At 43.6% G+C, this 20,239-nt stretch overlaps 1 protein-coding gene across 2 annotated transcripts; it reads right to left on the reverse strand.

The window, feature by feature from the left end:
* Window positions 1-678: 678 nt before the first annotated feature.
* On the reverse strand, window positions 679-15,200 carry SYT13 (synaptotagmin 13). 2 transcript variants are annotated; one of them, XM_069017200.1, is made up of 6 exons: window positions 15,018-15,200; window positions 9,738-9,960; window positions 7,693-7,827; window positions 5,860-6,173; window positions 1,759-1,888; window positions 679-983 (listed from the first exon to the last, which is right to left on the reverse strand). In XM_069017200.1, the coding sequence occupies exons 1-6, from the start codon at window positions 15,198-15,200 to the stop codon at window positions 679-681; spliced, it is 1,290 nt and encodes a 429-aa protein (XP_068873301.1). The 2 variants fall into 2 exon arrangements, with proteins under 2 accessions (XP_068873301.1, XP_068873300.1); XM_069017199.1 differs by having other exon boundaries at window positions 7,693-7,833.
* Between the last annotated feature and the right edge of the window lie 5,039 nt (window positions 15,201-20,239).

The following is a 20,239-nucleotide window of genomic DNA, read 5'->3' on the forward strand; positions in this document are numbered from 1 at the left end:
GAAACAAAAGTAAAGGAAGGTATTTGACTTCTTGCTTGGCAGTGTTTGCTTCAAAGGCTACACAGGATGAGGGTGTTGTCTGTCTCACCCTTTCTTCTTCCTCTGCTCCCTCCCTTAGTTCTGTATCTTTTTCTGGGTATCCATTTACTGCACTTTGGCTTCCCTCTCTCTTTCATAGTGATTCTTTGTGCCTGCCATGACAGCACTGTGATCTTCATTGCTCAGTCTTGTAGAGTATTATGAAAAGCAAGGATTAGTAAAATAGTTGGGTGTTTGTGGTTATGGAGCCAGCACTCATCAAGGGACTTGGGTGACAGTGCTAGATGCCAATGAAGGGCTTACATTTCCATAACTTTGCTCTTCTGCACTCCCCTCTGCTCATCTGCAGGAATAGGGACCTTTCAGAAGTGTGGGCAGGCAAATAACATTGATTCAAACAATCCAGGCAGCCAACCCCTTGTTTGAGACAACCACTTGATTAGGTGAGAGATTGTCCTTTCAATACATTTTCCAGACAGTTCCCTGTGCTAGAATGGGTGGGAAAATCAGAGAAGGATGGTGTAGTAAGAGTGCTGTGCTGAGCAACTTCATGGAGGTGAAGGTGGAAGCTGAAATCCAGCTTATTCCCCCGGGCTCTGAGGCCTGGTGGGAATCTTGTTGTCAGTAATCATGATGAGCCTACATGTGGAGCTGGTGCCACATGGCTATCTGTTTCCTGGGGTTCCTCAGCATTTCTTCCCAGTGGTTCCTCTCTGTGCCTGTGACATGTAAACCCAGACTGCACTTGCCGAGCACATGGCTCTGGCCAGCTCCATCCTGGCTCAGCATTTCCAGCTCCACGCTGGAGGCACGCAGGAGCTCATGAGGCACCTCGAACATGATCATCTCGTTCCACACAGGGTTGATCTTGTGTTTTGCACGTTTGGTCTGCTTCTTCTTCAGCTTCAGTGACTGATGCCTCAGTGTCACCTTGACAGAAACATCTGCATAGGGAGTGGAGAGAGACACCATATTAATGAGTATGCAACACATAGAGTAGAATAGAATATGCTGAGTTGGAAGGGACCCATCAGTATAATTGAGTCCAACTCCTGGCCCTGCACAGGACACCCCAAAAATCACACCACATGCCCAAGAGCGTTGTCCAAACACTTCTTGAACTCTGTCAGGCTGGTGACCCCTTACCTGGGGAGCCTGTTCCAGTGCCCAGCCACCCTCTGGGTGAAAACCATTTTCCTAATTGCCAACCTAAACCTCCCCTGGCTCAGCTTCATGCTGTTTCCTTGAGTCTTGTCCCTGGTCACGAGAGAGAGAAGAGATCAGTGCCTGCCCCTCCACTTCCCCTTGTGAGGATGCTGAAGATGACGATGAAGTTTCCCCTCAGTCTCTTCTCCAGGCTGAACAGAGCAAGTGACCTCAGCCACTCCTCATATGGCTTTTCCTCCAGACCCTTCACCATCCTTATGGCCCTCCTTTAGACATTCTCTAGTACCTTATTTTTTTTATATTGTGATGCCTGAATCTGCACCCAAAAATGCAAGAGAATTTACACTGGTGACATCAAACTGAGAGAGAGAACATAAGATATATTGATTACAGCAGTATTTGGTTTTCACTTTTTAGAAATTAATCAAATCTCTTTGGCTTTCTAATCCAGACATCTATTTTTTTGCTGCCAAAAATCACCTTTCCCACTTTCTTTCTAGATTTACGTAACAGCAGAAACAACAGTCTCTGTTTCCTTGCTATCACACTCACCACTGCCAAGTAGATCTTTCAGCTGCTTGGAATGGAGGTTTTTGGCCTTAATAATCACCACCAGCAGGCGATTAGCTGCTGGCAGGTAGCTGATAGAGAGCAGAACCTCCCCATGGCCCGTGGATGGCTCCTGGAAATGGAGACACAGAAAGGGTTAATTTTTTATATAATCTTGGCCAGAACATTAGGAAAACAACAGTAGAAGACTGACAGGTGGAAGGTCATGGACCAACCAAGCTGTCTCTGTCTTTGTACAGGAGATCTTTCCAGTTACGCTGGATGAGAAAAAACTTGGCAAAGATGCCTGAGAGGCTCCTCTACTCATAAGGCTCCGATAATGTGAGTTACTGAATCCTTATGCCACTGGAAAATAACTGCTTCGTGACGTCAGCTTTTAGTGGAATATTTAGTCAGAAGAAGATTTGGGACTGACATACAATGCAAATAGTCAGATATTCCTATTTTGAGAGACCACCTAGCTGCCCTGTATTTATGTCCACTTTACTTCTTTTCATAATTCACTTTTGGTTTCAGGTGCTCCATTTCCCAGAAGGCTCTGACTGGACTCAGCCTACAGCCTGCACTGCCCAGCAGGAGTGTAGGGCTCCCTGGGAAAGCAGAGGTTGTGCCTGGGGCTCTGACCTGGAGCTGGAGCTACACCTTCTCTGACACCCTATTTGGTATGAGAAAAAAACCCAGCCAAGCTGAAATTCTCCAGGAGCTGGACACAGTACATTACTCTTCCTTCCCACCTGCCTTCCATCAGGACTGTGAGCAGCTCTCCCTGCTGCCCCTGTGGGAGACTTCCTTTCCCTTTCCCTTTCCCTTTCCCTTTCCCTTTCCCTTTCCCTTTCCCTTTCCCTTTCCCTTTCCCTTTCCCTTTCCCTTTCCCTTTCCCTTTCCCTTTCCCTTTCCCTTTCCCTTTCCCTTTCCCTTTCCCCTTACTTCCACTTGCCCTGGACAAGCAACCCTTGCTGATGAAGCCTAGGGACACAGTCACACCACCACTGCTCTCCCCTGGGAGAGTAATGCTGTTTCCTTTTTGGGAGCCAGCAGGGAAGGAGACAAATCCCACACCGTTGTGTGCAGAGCTGACAGCCCATGGCAAGGGACGAAAGGGGAGCAGTTATTCTCTCAGTGAGTGGGAGCTTGTGACAGAAATCTGGTTTAGTGTGAGGTTAATGACCCAGAAGAGTCCCAAAAAAGCCAATGTCAATTCAACAAATTCATTCTGGCTCCTTAGCATGTTCTACATCCTCGAGGACAGACAGCCCTTCTCCAGGCCATTTCTGTGCTCTGCAGTGTCATTACTAAGTGAGCCATAAATATTTCAAACTCAGTTTTCAACCAGTTACTCGAAACAGGCAAGGACAAGCCCCTGTATGCTCCCCATGAGCTGACTGACTCTCCAGAAAACGTCTGTCATTGCTGTCTGGTTCAAATGACTAATTTGTCCTGCACAAATCAGGTAGGAAGCCATTAGCAAGGAAGCCTGAAATTCAATCCTAAGTCAGCCCAAGTGAATCTTTTTTTGTGCACTCAGGTAGCAATGAAGGGCTCACATGCATTTCACTTACATGAATCCTGTCTTAAATTTAAGTGGACCTTTAAAAAGCCCACACATAAAAAGAGGCAGTTTCAAATGCCTGTATGCCCACTACAAAAGAATTGTACACTTAGGGACAAGCCCAAACACCACCTCAATGCAAACCCAGAGTTTAGGCATGTCATAAGCTGTGTTTGTTTATTTATCCCCACTACATCTCAGCAGGTCCCATTCTATAGCTCTTGGCTAGAATTTGGTTCCTGTATCTCGAGGCACAGACAGATGCAGTGGAGATTGGGAGGGGTTGGGGCTCTGTAGATGTGCACACACGCACAAACACACACATTGTACTCAGATCACATCTTGTGCTTATGACTTTCTAGCTCCTGATGTGCTGATCAAATTTTTGGCCAGCCTCTATCCACATGAAAACAAAACCTACAATGGTTGGTCTCTGCTGGAGTTCTGCGTGAACAGACCAAACCAGAGGTACTTTTCCTTCCCCCTTCGGGGCTTTGTTTTCTTTGTTTCCTTTTACCTATTAAATCCATAACCTACATTTTGTGCTGCAATCCTGCAAATCCAGACAACCATCAGAGCTTCAGTATTTCTTTCTATGGAATATGGATAAAAAGCATCAAGGGGTCACCAATGAATTACGTGCAGGGCACCACGAAATCACAAAAGGGAAGTTGCTATGCAAGGACACACTATCATCAACCCACTATCATCACTGTCATTAGCAAAGTGGTGGGAGGGAAGGAAGACAAGATAAGGATATCAGTCTACAGTATCTACTCTTTGCATTGCTCACAGGACTCAATGAATTCCTGAATGCTAATTGCACTACCTGGTTAGCTGTAAGGTCTGCTCTGAGCTCCTTCCCTTGTGTGTGGGAGAATTACTGGGAAGGTAAGAACGAAATTTCTGCCTTTCCTGGCATTTCAAGGAAATGTCACACTTTTGACAAAGCTCAGTAACTTTGTTCCTGGATGAATGCTGTCAAAAATAGCTCCTCTTTTTTGATCAGCTCTTCCTCACTCCCTCCCTCTCTGGTTCTCAATGAATGATTCAGGATCTGTATACATAAGCTATCTGTGCAATGGTTGGCTCTCTCAGGTCCCAGATGACGCAAATTCAGCTTTCACTGCACATCCTCAGCTCAAACTGGGGCACTGTTCAGCAGTACTGCTGGTGTTAACCTTGTGCTGTCAGCCTGGAGAAAAAATTAATGCTGTCCTGTTTCTGTGTGTGGTTGTGAAGCTGGACCAAGGCAGAATTCCCAGTATATCTGAATTCCATCAGGTGCACTGGAGTAACTTGCTGTGAACAGGCTGTTCCTTGGGTATTGCTAAAAAACCAGATGCTTCAGGATGGAGGGAGAGGGCTACAGCTACAGCTATTAGAGGGCTACAGCTATTAGACAAATATTCAGTCTCATGTGTGAAGTTTACTAAACTCATTCAGACCACGCATTTGTGTCTGCTGCCTCTGTCCCTGACAGATTTTTTTTAGTGTGGACAGTCCAGTTAGTATTCGAGTGGTTATCAGATAAATCAGCACCACTGGAAATCAGAAGTGCTAACTCTGTACTCTGTGTCTGTGGCCAACTCGGTGGAGAGCCCTCACCCCTGATGGTGACAGCCAATAACTTATTTCATCGTGCTTAGTGATGGTGCTGGTGTTGTTTTGCATTGCTCAGCTGTACCACAGCAGACTACAAGAGGTACCACTTGTGGTGATGAACAAGCAGCAGCAGAAGCAGCATCCTGCTGCCATGTTAAGTGAATTGCTGCTGCTAGAAGAATAACCTAGTTCATGGCAGGGAAAAGGCTCCTGAGGAAACATGCAAGAAATTAGTGCACATGAAGCAGCCCCTGTACCCACTTCAAGAACTGTTGGAACCCTTCCCTCCATTTTCCCTGTCTGTGAAGCTGGCAAGATGTGGATAAGGGAGGAAAGGAAGGTTTTGATGTTTAAGGAAACCAACACTATGCAATGAATGATATTTTGACATCTCCCAGAACAAATAGCAGTGGATTGATTCCAGTAAGAATAAATGTCCTTCAGCCCAGTATTTCAGTCCTAACAATGAATTCCACTCCTAGCTTAAGGCTCCCTGGGGTGCCACCGTATGCCCTACCCACACCCAGCTTTGCAGAGTCCCTCCCTTGGGCTCTGTAGGCACTCTCTGATATTTCAGCTCTTGCCACTCTGGTCCCGTGTCGCTAATTCTCAGAAGCTCACACACCTTTTTCTAGACACAGCATTTGAATTACAGATGCCAGTGTCAGATTGTCATGTAATTGGGGAGGAGTTGAGGGAGTTGTGACACGTTAACAACTGGGAGCAATAGATGGAAGGGCTTCTGATACGATGAGCTACAGACCAGCACAGAGCTGTGCTGAGTGATCTGTGCACTCACACATCACCCCTCTAAACCTGCTCCAAACAAAGCCACCCACCCACACGCAGCCATCTAGAAAAAGGGTTTCTCTTGTCCAAACTCTTAATCATTAGGGTTTCTGAACTACTGACACAGACTGAGTCCATACCTTCTCTGGGCTCTTTAGCCTTTCCCACTGGGCCTTCCCAAAGGATTCCTCCACTTCAGCAAGGTTCAGTTTGAGTTCCCCCACAATGCTGTGCCTGGAGAACTTGTCGCAGTTTCTCAGGGTGAGAGTCAGTGTCCCTCCTGGCATCTCCTCCTCTGTTAATGGGAATCGCAGTGCTTCCTCCCAAAGGGTGTGAAGTACCTTCTTCTTCAGCTCTGTCTGGGCCTCAGCAATACCAGACTTGCTTGCCAGTGTGCCCAGTACGTAGCAATGGCAGCCAGCATCTTGGTCCCCACTCATTCTGCCATGCATAGCTGGAAAAGATGGATTGTAAGGACCTCTCACAAAAGACAACCCTGAAATACCTGTGGCTAAATTGCTGGTTTTATGAGAGTCATAAAATAAAATAAAACAGCTGCATAGACATTGACCCCTGTTCCTGCCTGCATTGGGGCAAATTAAGCTGTGAGGCCACGCTGTGGTGTTTTCCTCAGGCTGCACAATGTCTCTGTCCTTCTGCCACTGCAGAAGGATGCTGCCAGTGTTTGGGAGAGCAACAGGTGAGTTCAAGGAAACACATTCTGTTGAAAGATGCAAAACAGCTCTGAAATGAGGCAGTGTGAAACAGGGATTGGCAGTTCTCATTTACTTTTACCTTGGCACACAAAAAAGGCTTCTTACAATGACTTTAAAAGAAGGAAGGTCAGTCACAGACATCAGAGATGGATAGAGCTTCCCTTGGCACACATCCCTGCAGGCCAGTGTGGGATATGTCTAAGGGTTATTGTATTCTGCCGGTCCAACCCCTGATAAATGACTCCATCAGAAGCCATCCCAAAGCCCAAAAGATCTGTGTCAAGAGACATTCATCCCTAATTTTAAGTCCCTTTTATGTTGAAAAACCTAGAGTGAGAATGGCATTTCCAGTTTCATTAACAGAATTGCACTGCCTTCTCCACAGCAAGAGGAACACACCCTCCTCCAAATGGTCACTGAATATCATGGCTTTGAGGGCAAAACTCTCATCCTTGCTGCAGCCAGTCCAAGGACAGCTGCTCCTGAACTGCCAGGACCCATGGGTCACAGGGCTCTCCTGGCTTCTCAGGGGAGCAGAGCCAGGTCCTGTGCACTGGGGTGCCAGGGTGGCAGCCAGCTGGCATGGGTGTTCATCCTGGAGGGGAACTGTGGGCTGGCTGCTGGCAGGAGGCCCACAGCAGTGGCTGCCATTCTGCACCCTTTCAGTGCTCGCCTCAGAGGGCGTGATTTGATTAGGTTTCCACAGAGACCTACACTGTGCATGAATTATTCAGTCAGCTTATTTTACTCTCCCAGAGGAACTGATGATGCTTCAGCCCTGAGTGGAGAAGCTGTTACAGTTGTCAGAGTGTGACACAGAGCCTGGCTGCCTGGCCAGGCACTGCTAGAGGGCCTTTCCTCAAAATAAGTCTGGTATCTCCAGCTCAGGCTTTGACTTGACTTGAGGAAAAGGCAGTATGGAGTGGATTAGGTTGAAGAATGAAAGGTATAGAGGGGAAGGAGATAGTAATCCCGTTCCTTCTGCCCCCAAAGGAAAAAATGAAAAAAAAAGGTTGCTTTGGCTGGGACTGAAGGAGCCCATCCTGGTTCCTAACAAAGCTGTGCAAACAATTGTTCCCAAGCTACTCCCTCTTCAAGCAGTGACATTGACAGGTATTCCTGTTCTGCAAGCCCAGTACCAGAGAAACATCCAGTGGTCCTGAGGGCACCTGTTGGTCTTAAGATAGGAGGGGAACTTTCTCTAGGTGTAATCAGCAGGTGTCTTGCCCCGTTCAGGCCGGGAGAGGTGTGCCTTACCTTCCAGAAGGGCCACGCGCAGCTCGGCCTGCTGTTGGTCGTACACCAGGGAGTAGTGCAGCTCGGGGGCCTGGTTACAGCTGGCTGCCCGCTCGGGCTTCAGGTGCTCTGTGACACACACGTCCTTTACCACACCTGGAACTGAAATAGCCCCTTTAGCAAGCAGCTCTTCCCCTTCCCAAGAGAACAAATCCACCTTCTCTTGCCTTTAGTTTTCTAAATGTCTCACTATTCCTGCACTTTGTATGCAAGGTTATAATTTACTTTCCTTCTTCCTCCATCATCATACAGCCTTTTTGCTCTGTTTACTTGCACTTTCAGCTCTTTCTACATCATTTGGACAAGACTTCTGCTCTCCACCTTGTGCTCTATGATAGTTCACACACTTGCTCTTTTACCTTATGACTAGGCCAAGGTGTCTAAACGACACTCATTACTTGTTATGTTGTTTTATATTCTTTTAACTTGCATTATTAAATTAAATCTTGTGTTCTCTGCAATGAGAATATGAGTCTGCTTTTGAGCTGCTGTGCAACTCTGCATTAGGTCAGACCTCTCTAAACACTTTGGTTTTTCTTTTTAAATTTTAACAATGAAGTCTTTGTCATGCAAAAGACATCTATTTCCATAGCACTTGACCAGGTTGAAGGCAACGAACTTTGGAATCCATAAGGCAGTTTCTCCATGGTGATTTTGGGGTTGAGTATATATTTCATACTGATATAAAGCAAGTTGCAAGACTAAAAGAGAAGCCAGAGATTTTTGTCATCCAAAGTTGTTATCTGCAAGGTCAGTTCTGATTCACACAGAAAACAATAGTGGGACCAGCACATTTCCTCATAAAAATCTCAGCGACAGTTCAGACCAGTTCATTGTGGCATCAAAAGGAGTACACAACAATTCTTGCTTAATTTTAGCAACACTCGAGCTATAAAATCAGGCACAGCAGGAAGGAAACTTGCTTGTGCCATTAGCAGTGCAGAGAGGCTCTTACACCAACACTTATATAAAGCTTTAGCCTAAATGCAGCCATCATCTTTCATCTTTTCCACCCTATAATCTTTTCCCTGACACCTAAGGATGTGGCTCAGACAGTCTCTTCCTCCAATGCATCTGCTTCCCAAGGTACTTTCTTTTCCATACTCACCAGTCTCAGGATGGAGGGATGAATGTAGCAACTGAACTTCCAGAAGGGCAAAAATATAATGTCTAACAATTAAAAAGAACTAAAAAGAGTACTCAATAAAAATAATGGCAGATGGCATTTTCTCTCTGGCAAATCTTCAGGAAGGTTTTATTAAAGTGGTAACCATCAGAGTAAATTATCCTGTTAAAAGATAGCTGTGAAGTTAAAAATCAGTATGGAAGAAAACCAGACATGCTGCCAGATGCATATAATTAAGATTGCATTTTCTCTCAGGCTCCAGAAATCTTGTGTTTCAGGATTTGGAGTGTTACCCTTTGGGCTGGCTGGGAAACAGAAATTCTGTTTGGCAGAAACTTTTGAGGTGTCAGCCTTCGGTTTCACTGCACATTACAATAAGCCAAGAACATCTCACCAAACCAGTGCAAAAATGGAGCAGAGAAAATGAGAAGCTTTGACCCCCACTGTCCCTGACAAAGACAGTTGCTGGACAGCTAGCATTTGACCTGGAGGAGACACTCTGCCTAATTTTGGCCAGATATTTCACACATATTCTGGCTACTGCTCTCAGCAAAACCACTAAATGTGTTTTTCTACAAAATGTCTGCCACCAGGGAGCCAGATTCTTCAACACAAAAGATGTTTAGGTTAAAAAAATTGCAACAAGGTACAACTGCAGCTTTGTTATCAGAATATCCTGATGAGCTCCACAGCTACGTTCTATCAAACAAATGAATTCAAAACAGAAATCAGAGTGCTCATGGTAAGAAAGTGAAAAGCATCCCATGCCTTCACTTTCTCACTTATTTCTTGGACAACAATCACATTATGCTCAGAAGTATTACAGATTTACAATTGTTAGTCTGAAGCAATTGTTAGTCTGAAGACCAAAAGCTCCTACCGTTTTGAGGGAGAACAAACAGCTCTTCATTGACTTGTATCTTCATCCTATTCTCATCCAAAGCAGTATGTTTTCCAGTAGCTGGTTCTTCTGTTGTCTTCAGAGAGTACTGTGTGTAGTTAACAATTTCAGGTGAAGTTACTTCTGGTTTGGGGCCATAAATGTTGGGAAACTTCAGAAGTGCTCGAGGCTGGACTGGCTCTGCGGTTTTCTTGACGTTGAACTGAAAATTAAAACCTTGTTTATTACTTTGCACTAATTACACTAATTCCTCCAATTCTCTTATTGTTATATGAGCTGAGACAGGAAAAAAGCAGTGCCTCTGGTGAGTCCTACCATCATTTTTTCTTGGCTTGTAGAAACCCCTGCCTGTGTGTTTGGAGACTTTCTTGCCAAAGAGGATACCTTCTACTTGGTGTGTGTCTTTTCAGATTTTTTCCTCTACAGATGTTTGATTGCAATAAGAAAAAGATATGTTCTTATAATTTGATTTTTCCTCTGTTCTGGTACCAGTTAATCTTTTCATAAGTTAATCCTTTCATCTTAGCAAAGAAATTAACCATGAAGTTAATTCTGCTATGATTGAGATATGACAATTTTTACCTTAATGTTTGAAGTCAAATCCAAGAGCAAGAGGCTACAGCCATCTCACAGATTCCAGAATATTTTATGTGAGTACGCAGAAAGCATGAGGAATGCAAAGATATAAATCATATTGTCACCTGGAGCAAGTATGACCATGGTGCAATAAGACTAAGGAGAACTGGTTGAACAAATGAGCCCTGGACTGGCAAACCAAGAGTAGTTGATTCAGTGGTCATCTCAGCCTCTTGGTTCTGTGGACCAGAGCTCCATCTGACCCTCAGACAAACATTTGCCCTTTATTACACCGAGACTGAAATTTGGATTTGTGTCTGATTTTGTTCTTAACACTTCAATTCCTCACTGAATCATGAACATGGGATGAGCAGAAGAACCTGCAAGATGATGCAGTGCTCAGGCAGTCCAAGCAAAGGTTGGTAAAAAAGGCATTGCTGTTCTCCCAAAACAAAGAACAATATTTTAGTGGAATAGAACATGCCTTATGTCCCAAGAAAGTATCCTGTCTGCTTACAACTGAAATAATTCCTGATTCGTTTATGTTTGGATTCATTAATGTGGGAGAACAAAAGCTGACTAGCAAATGACCCCAACCCTTGCAACAGGTTTATGATTGTTTCCAAAACATGAGAGAAAAAAAGTAAAATAGCTGTTTTGGTTGATTATTGTGCAGTGGGATTATCTCCAGCCTACTGCCTGCCAACCTATTTTGTGTCAAGATTGAGGGTGAGACAGAAAAGGTTCATAACTTTAATTAAAGTTTTTCATTAGTCTTATTGTTTCCTATTAATAATGAATGTAGATGATGCCCTGAAGCATTTGTCTGTGTTGGGATTTCCTGGTGCCAGCTTGTATGTCCAGAGGAAGCATACCTATCTCTCAAGAAACAGCTGAAGAAAGAGAGCAGTCTTGGATGTTAGCTTAGTCATATTCTGCTTATGGAGATCCGGGTTACATGCACTTGGCAGTGGTTGGGAACTAATTAGGTCAGTGACTGTCTTCTCAAGGCAGCCAGCGCACCGGTGTTTAGGAAGTCTACTTTGCAACATAGCATTTTGTCTTGTTTAATTTTAAGGGCTTTGAAAGAGAAGTGGGCTGAGACAGAAAGACGTCACTGTGTGCCATCCTCACCTAGCATTCAGATGAGTTTAGATGTTATGTAAGTTACACGGTGTGGGGCTGTGAGTGAGTTCCCTCTTTCAGAGATGTGAGCCTCATCAGTCCTAAAATACCTAGTAAATGTGAAGTTACTGATCCAAACCTTAAATGCAGTTTTCCATTCTTCTAAAATTAAAGCAAACCATCCAAGCAGAATAAGTGAGGAGTCACTGGACAACAGCTAGGAAAGGCAGGTTTCTTTTGTAGTGCAGAGGCATTACATCCAGCACACACACAGTGCCTGATGTGGGGGTCAGCCTCTGCTGTTCTCTCCTGGAACTGCTGTGTCAGGCTGCTGTCCTACCACTCACTGGTCATCACACTGGAGCCTCCTGCCTGCATTGCTCTGTGCTGCCAGCACATGAAGCACTCCAAGATCCTCTGGGATGAAAAACACCACACAAATTTGAGGTATTCTTAGTACAGTCTTTTCTTCCTCTTGCTAAAAGCCAGGTATTTAGTCAGGAAATACATCAGCACACAGCATCTAAGAACTCCATCGGGTCTAAATATTCCTCTTGTCTGTCTGCTCTGCAGAGTTAGAGATAAGAGACATATGCAAGCACAGTGGGACTAGCCCACCCCCTCTTCCAACTGCATCTGCCTCTGTTTATTATTTTGCTGCCAGCTCTTTTCCCAAGTGCTGTCTGCTAATCCAGTTACATAGCAGTGCCCTATGGAAGTTCCCTTTGCAACTCAGCAGTTGTGTCTTAAATAAAGACATGAGCAGAAGGGTTCACATAGTTCTGCAAAAATTCATGAAAGCAAATAAACCAAAAGGAGCAAGGAGGCTGCAACTGACCCTTCTGTGTCCCTGCCCAGTGTCACTCAAAGCACCAGATTGTTGCCCTTGCTGGATGTGCTCAGGAATCTTCATTCTACAGGCTTGGCTAAGACTCTGCAAATTTATAGCAGTTTCTCATTGTTTTGTCCATGTGTGTTTGTGTTTGAACTCTTCCTCCTCACGTATGCAGGGCATGTCCATGGGGAGCCTCTGTCTATAGCAAATACAAACATCACTCTCATGGGAGACATGCCAAGTGAATAAAATGCAGACTTGCTACATCTTCCTTTTATCATCTGTGTTTATCAGAATCAGTGGCCCTGACAGGCTTCAATAATTAAGTATGTCAAACACTGACTAGGACATACTGTGCACTAATGTAGTCAGAAAGAAAGTCCCAACAGAACAATTTACAAACATAGAGATAATAAAATTTCACAAGCTCAGAACTCAAATTGAGATTCATTTCTTGAAGGTATAGAGGCTGATTCTGAATCGGTGACAGCATAGGAGAATTCATGTCCCTGGCAAGAAAATTATTTTAATTGGAAAGAATTGCTAAACATATGGAATATGCAAACCAAGAACATTTTGCACTTTCTGTGACAGAATGTTCACTCAGCTGCTATCATATGGCCAGATTTCTTAAAAAAAAACACCATAAAGCCAGTAACATTGGAAATAATACTTCAAATTAAAAAGTCTACAATGCTGAAAGAACGCAATCACTCAGGTAATAGTGATACATTTAGGGCAGGTTGAATAATTTGATCCTCTGTTGGTCAAATACTGAATTAAGTCATGGCAAAACTTGATGAATGTAGAAATATAGGGAGGACTATAACTGAGTAGCTGCTGGGTACTGGAGGCTTAACTGAACAATATGGAGACTTAGTGCTTATTTCAGTACTGCAAACAGGATAACAGCCCCATGGACAAGATCCAGGATGGATTAACACTTTCCCAAGATGTTTCCCAAAAGGCTCTATAAAAGAAAAAGAAAGCCCAGTCCAAGGATGGAGTTAAAATGAAGATTTGAGTAGTTTCTGAGCTACAACATCAAACTCATGGAAAGAGCCTGATGGTAAAGTTATCTGTGGGTTGTGTTGCTGCAGACAACAGCTAGAAAAATTGCTATGCAAAGTGATGTGGCTGTCAAAGTTACATATTTTTCATTCACATTAACAGTAAACTTGGGAAAATCTCCGCATCATTGTACACTCTTATATACAAGCGTTAGCAAATCCCCTGTATGGGGTAGAAAAGACAAGAAAGGAGCCTGAAAGGGACATGACTAAGCTATCAAACAGAATAGCAGGTGAAATTCATCCTAGGAAAGTGCAAATAGGTACTAGGAGTTTTTCACCATCCTTATGGAGGGAGGCTCAGAATTAGCAGCTTTAGGACTTGAGAAGCCCTAAACTCCGTGCAGGTGTAATCCACGGTCAGTGGAGCCATCCTCCCACACCTCTCCTCCCGCCTCCAGCAACCACAAGACCTGCTAATGCCATTCTCTGTTTGTGTACCAGTTCTTACAATACTGTTTGTAGATTTGGTTATTTTTCCTCAGAATAAACTGCAACAGGAACATGAGGATGCCGAGGTTCTTTTCTACTAAGAGTCTAAGAGTGGAAGCCAGAGAACGACTGAATATTTCATTACAAACATTACAGAGAAGTTCAATTAGGACTCCTGCTACACTCATTAAGAATACAAAAAAATAGTCAGCTCAAATAATTAAAAGGCAAACAAAGACTCTTATACAATGGATCACAGGCCTTTGGAATTGGCTACTATGGCATAACACTTGGTTGAATGGCTAGGTGAAAGTGGAAAGGACACAGGCACATCCTAATATCAGGGCAACAGCCAACAGGTAATACTTTCAAAGACTGACCGGTGCTATAGCTCATGCTAAAGACCATATTCAACCAAGGAAATCACCAAACATTTCCCTTTGAAAAAGAGATTCCCATTAATAAGTATATTAGAAACATTCTATAATTCCCCTAGCTCTCTCTTGCACTGAGCTCAGGAGTAAATCAGGCTGTTTGGATTCTAACAAGAATGAAAGAGCACACAGGGATGCCTGACAATATCCATACTCCACATTGCTGTTACAGTAAGTGAAAAAGAAATTCACTGGGTGATGAGATTGTCCAGTCATCACAGTCTAGATTCTCACTTGCTTTTTATTATGATTTCAATGCCTTGTTTTAACTTCACACATATTCAGTTTGAGGGGCAGAGGGAGGAGGAGGAGGGAAGGTTTTCACAAGAAACCAGCTGTTGACAGGGAACTATCGTGCAGGAACTATGAGATATTGTGGATAGAATTAAATAGCTGCTATACAAGATCTCAGCAGGAGCCATCTCTTCTTCACAATGCTGTGTGCCACCTGGTATCATCCAGTCTTCTCTTCTTAGGAAATTATTTCTCTTTTGAGCTATCTTAACAACTAAGCAGCATTTCCAGTCCTCATCCCCTGTTTCTGCCATTAGCAGCTTTCTCTTTGGCTCCGTGGCAGCTGTCTCCTGCTCCGGTAATTCTGTGGTACCCAGCTCATCTCTGTTTTTCCCTCACTCCTCCTCCCACTGGCATGTTGTTATATCCTGAACACAGAAAGCAGATAAACAGGCAGCATAAATCACATGCTGAGTAGCCTAACAGGGAAGTTGCATTCCCACCCTCTGCATTTAAAGAAAAATCACAGAGTAAATTAGAGACTGTGTCTTACTTGCTGGACTGGCTGAAGCACACTGGGCTTAGTATTTTCCGTCTCCTCCTCTTGGTCCTTTTCTGAGAGTCCTTTCCCAGGTTGCTTGCATTTGCAGAAGCAGGTGAGACCGCAGAGGGCAAGGATGCTAGTTGCAGTCCCTAAGGTAGCCCCCAGGGCTATAACTGGAGCAGACAAAACCATTGTCCTGCGCTGCACAGGAACAGAAAGCACAGAGACCCTGTGACTCTTTCTACTCCCTGGGAGAGCAGCTCTCCCACATCCACTCCGATTTCTAGCCTGGCTTCATTCTCCTTGGAAGTCTGAAAGCAATTCTCTTGTGCAGCAAAGGGACCAATCTAGACACACAGATAAATCATCCCACCTTTGCTAGGCAACAAGGCTACCTTTCTATCCTGATGATGGAGTTGCTGCTCCAGGTCAGGGAGAGGAAATAGTAACTGTGGTGCCTGCAATCTCCATAGAGCTGCAAACAGGCAGTTTTCATTGAAGCCTGTTCTCCAGCTCCACTGGGAAAAGTCTGATGTGTGATAGAGAGGAAAGACGTCAGCAGAAGGGGCTGGCCTTGCTAGCTAACTCACAGAAAGTGCATCCAAATGTTTGATCATCTCTCCAGCAATATTTCTCAGGGCTGGATTGCTGATATGCTCAAGAGGTTGAATTTTTTTGTCTTAAGGCAAAGATAGTGACTGCCAAAAGCTGCTGGCCTGAGAAGCCCTGTTATGATAGCACTGCACAGTAGCTCTGTAGTCACAGTAAAGCCTCTGTAAAAGTCAGGCAAAACTTTCTCATTCTTCAGAGGCTGCAGAACAAACACAGGCAAGATTTAAGCCCTGTCCCATGCCTCACCCTGCCCCTCAAAGCACAGGGTCTGAACCTTTTGGAGCTGCTTTATGTAGGATAAATGCAGAGCAGCACCTCTATTTAAAAAATGAGCAGAAAATCCTACCAAACAAGACACACTTGGGCATATGCTGCTTCCTCTGGAGAGAATGAGAAAGCAAACAACATATGCTAGATATTAGTCATAGTGCTTACCACACTGGTGTCAGGCAGTGGGCTGCTGAGCACAGGAGAAGAACCTGCATGAATAGACTTGAAGAGCTGGATGTCCGTCCCAGTTTTCTGCTGAGGTGATGGAGTGATTATCTTTCTCTGACTCATTCATTTTTGCCTTCGTTCTCAGAATGCCCAGCTTGGGGAAGAGGATAATAAATGCCATCATTTGATGTGTTTCTAATGGTGTGTACAACCCTGTTCTGGGTACTTCACAAGGAGAATCTAGTGGCCAGAAGGTGATTGTAATTCTAGTCACTATATCTCTGGGCCAGAGTGAAACTAGTAAGCAAAATGCAAAATATTCCAAAAAATAACAAGTTCTACTGATTATACTGGGAGTTTGTCATTCTGTTTTGGAATATAGTTGATGCCCATGGATCAGAAAAACAAATTAACTATGTACAGAGAAATTTTTAGAAATTCAGGGGTTTTGATCTTTCTGTAGCTCAGGTTTTGCATAGATTTTTCTTGACTTTTTTTTTCTTTGAGGTTTCACATCTTACTCATGACAACTCACTCAGCCTTTGTTCCTTGGTGACATGTTCACCTCTCTGGTACAAAACTTCCCTCACACATCTGAGTCTCACTTTAATTGTTAGATTCCTCTGTAGCACTGCAGCATCCTAATGGCTGCAGTGCACATTCCCCTTCTCCTCACCCTACCAGGCTTGTCAGACATGTCTCACTCCTCACTTCCAAGCCTCCTGACCCCCCATCAAGAATCAAGTCCCAGTGGACTCCTTAAGCAGAGACAGTTCCCTAAGAAACTGCTGAGCCCGTGGAAACTGGTCTTTCAGCTCAGCCCATAAAAGGAAAACCTTGAGCTTTGTCTTCTCTCTTTACAAGAACAAAAGGTGGCACACCAGGCTGGATGACTGGCACACCTCTCCCTGTACGCAGCAGTGGGATGAACATCACACAAAGGAGATTGAGAAATCTGACTAAATGAACCCTTTGCTTTTTGCTTTCTGTGGTTCAGGAGATTCCAAAGCCTTGAGCAGAATCCTTGTGCTTACCTCTTCCGACCTGAGTTTTCTCTGCCACAGGTAGACTGTTCCAAACATTTGCTGACTCAGCTACTTCATTCAGCCCACAGTTGAACAGGTAACATTGCAATCATGGTGCCATGAGGTCTCATCTTGAGTTTGAAGAATGAACCATGTTGTTATGGAGTCCTACCATCACTCAAGAGAAGCAGAAGTGAGGAGAGTGGGAAAGATGACAAAAAAGATGGACACATTCTTTAGATGCCTTCGATTTCTTCCACAGGATGGTTCCTTCCTAGAAGCTCTAATGAAATCTAACACAACTAGGTCAGAGACCCCTGAGATGTGGAAACCACATGAAAAGGAAGAAGGTCCTGTTAAGGGCAGAACACAGTGAGAGAGATTTGGAGTGGAGAAGGCATTCAGCCCATTCATGAGATGCAATCTTGACGTGTTTCCTACAAGCTGTTTTCAGAATTATACAATGACTGCTTACAACATGCCATGGAAGGAAGGTCACACCAAAGTTTCTCCACAAGACAATAATTTAATAGCATACTCTCTGAGATATTTTCTGCCTGCTTATATATGAAGATTAAGTTTTCCTTGCCAGAAATTGTATTTGCTGTGAAATGTAATAGGTACAGAATCATTGTCAGATATCATATTTTAATAATAACAGCCAGGCAGCAGCCTTTTGCTGCTATTGCTAGGAAAACAAAGAAGCTCTCCCCAGACACCGAATATTATCAGTAAGTGAGCTTCTACAAGTGACAGGCCAAAGATTTCAGATTTTTGTGTGTGTACTGATGCATGTACAGATACATAATTTCACTGTAGCTTTGGCATGTACTGCCACTGCATCTATCTATCCTGGTTGCTTATTTTTAGCACATTCTGCTCTAAAAAAAAATCGGGCCATAACTGTGTTTCAAAGTCATCTTTACACTTGCTTGTTTCAACATGCAATAATTAAATAGCTTATTTTTCTTTAAAGCAGTAGTAGGATAAAATGGGGTCAAGCTAATGACCTTTCTCACTGGCCAGTCACACTGATACTGTCCAGAATCACATAGCTTTTTTATCTGTCACATCTGCCATTAGAAAGAGACTTGCCAAGGCAGAAAGATGAAAGCCTGTTTTTGCAATCCAGACTTTAGGGGCAGGTTCAGGCCTGACAACATATTTTACTGGCATCCTATCCACATATTTTCTCTGTATTCTGATAGAAGACATGTATAATAATGGCAAAAGCATATACATGCTTTTCAGCTTCTGGTATTTCAGACAGGAATACTCTGTGATGACAAAATATAAGATACCAGTTAACCTTTGGTGCCTATAGATTCTTTGTTCCTGCTGTGAGTTCTTCTGCTGATATTTTGGGCCTTTCTGTTCATTGGCTCTATAAAAGAGGCTTACTCTGAATGATGACTAGGTAGTACAGATCCCATGGAGAATTACAAGAGCTTTTGCATTGCCTAGCTGTAGTTCATGCTTTAACAGAAAAAAAAAAGCCCTTTAATATAATTGCCAGCCACTTGAATAAGCAGGTGGGATTTTCAACTTTTATTTTGACAATTGAAGATACAAATTAAAGTTCCAGAATCCAGAAGGAAAAGCTGACATACATCTGAATGAAAGATGTTTGCACACTACTTTCCCTGACTCAGCCTACTCCACTCCATCAGGGGCTGGTATCAGAAATACTCTGTTTCTCACTGAAGCATTTCACCAGGCAGAAGTGTGAGTTAACAGATGGAAACGGGAAAGAAAGTTGTTGGGGCTTTTCTTTTTTTTCTCAGGGAAATCCTTGTGACAGTCAGATTTAGCCCGAAGGTGTAAGCTTCTGTTTTCACTTGTATTGATTTGTTATGTGATTCTGTGCCACAGAAATGGGACAGTTTGAACAGAATGCTGGTCCAAAATAACTTTCCAGATCATTGCAAGGTGTTTGTATCATCCAACTTCAGGCACTGAAATAGTCAGTTAGTAACAGAAGACCACATATGGCTGTCGTGCATTTTGTTTAATAAGTAAATGAAATGTTGTGAAAACAAAAGTGAAGGTAAAAGGCTTGTGCTTGCATCTAACTCTTTATGCTTTTGTGTCCTGTTGCCTCAGGTAGTAAAAGCTTTAAGAAGGAGATTCTGTCTTTCTCCAAGTGGTGAAGTATTCCTCCACCAGATGGTGAAGTATTAACAAACCACTGAAATAATCCTTTGCAGCACAATTAAGACAGAGCAGTTGTCTCTACATATTCATATGCAAAAAGAAAATAAAGAAGGAAGATCTGTGAGGGGAATGTGGGCTTGGTCCCTCCATCACTGTCAGTGAAACAGACCTATAGATATAAATCAAGTAAATTAAGTAATTAGGGGAAGAACAAAGAATCGGTTTCTAAAAGGGAGCTATACAATGATCAACCTCAACAAAATGAGCTTCAGGGTGCGGTGCTTCATCTGATGATAATGGATATAGAACTCCTGCAACCTCCAGACTTACAGGAATACCTGCCAGCTGTGTGTAGAGTCATTTGCCACATTTCTACCCTCAGGATGACGATAAGGATTTAGCACCATGGAGGGTCCAGCTAGTTGCATGGATGCAGTGTAGGGTTTGTGGTTAATGATTCTGTACTGGGACACTACACTGTCCTGAGACCAAGATCTGTGGAACTCAGGAGATCTATGGAAAAAATATGGCTGTCTACCTGTTTCAGGAGATTGCCATGTACCCCCTATCATCAGCAACCACTGTACACCTGACTGTACCTGATGGTACATCTCTTGCAACCCTTGCAGCAGCATTGGATGAATACTGACAGGGTGGAAGACTCAATACTAGAAAGAAGAGAGAAGGGGCCAAAAAGCAAAGATAGTCAGGAATGATAGTGGGATTTACAGGAGGGTAAGAGAAAAAAACATTGGGGAGGAATAGGAAGGGAATGTGAGAATTGGGCATTGGTGTGACTGCTGTAGCAGGATGCTACACCATTAGAAAATTGGGAAAATTAGAAGGAGTTCAGGAAAGCACCACATGAATGAATTAAGGGGTGTGAGGCCGTGGATCAGAGTGTGCCTCAAGAAGGTCAGTCTATTTATCAATGAAAAAGCTAAGGGGTGTCATGGTCAAAGTTCTTAAGGACCTGGTTGTGGAACAAACCTTTGATGAGAG

The sequence above is a fragment of the Aphelocoma coerulescens genome, chromosome 5, assembly GCF_041296385.1.
Source record: "Aphelocoma coerulescens isolate FSJ_1873_10779 chromosome 5, UR_Acoe_1.0, whole genome shotgun sequence".
NCBI classification, from domain to species: Eukaryota; Metazoa; Chordata; class Aves; order Passeriformes; family Corvidae; genus Aphelocoma; species Aphelocoma coerulescens.

Excerpts from the sequence above, each read along its gene's own strand:
- SYT13 (XM_069017199.1), bottom strand. The coding sequence starts at position 15,200 with ATGGTTTTGTCTGCTCCAGTTATAGCCCTGGGGGCTACCTTAGGGACT. Across the intron at positions 9,961-15,017 it reads TGCTTCAGCCAGTCCAGCAA|TTCAACGTCAAGAAAACCGC; the intron begins GTAAGACACAGT and ends TTTAATTTTCAG. Across the intron at positions 6,174-7,692 it reads GCGCGTGGCCCTTCTGGAAG|CTATGCATGGCAGAATGAGT; the intron begins GTAAGGCACACC and ends CATCTTTTCCAG.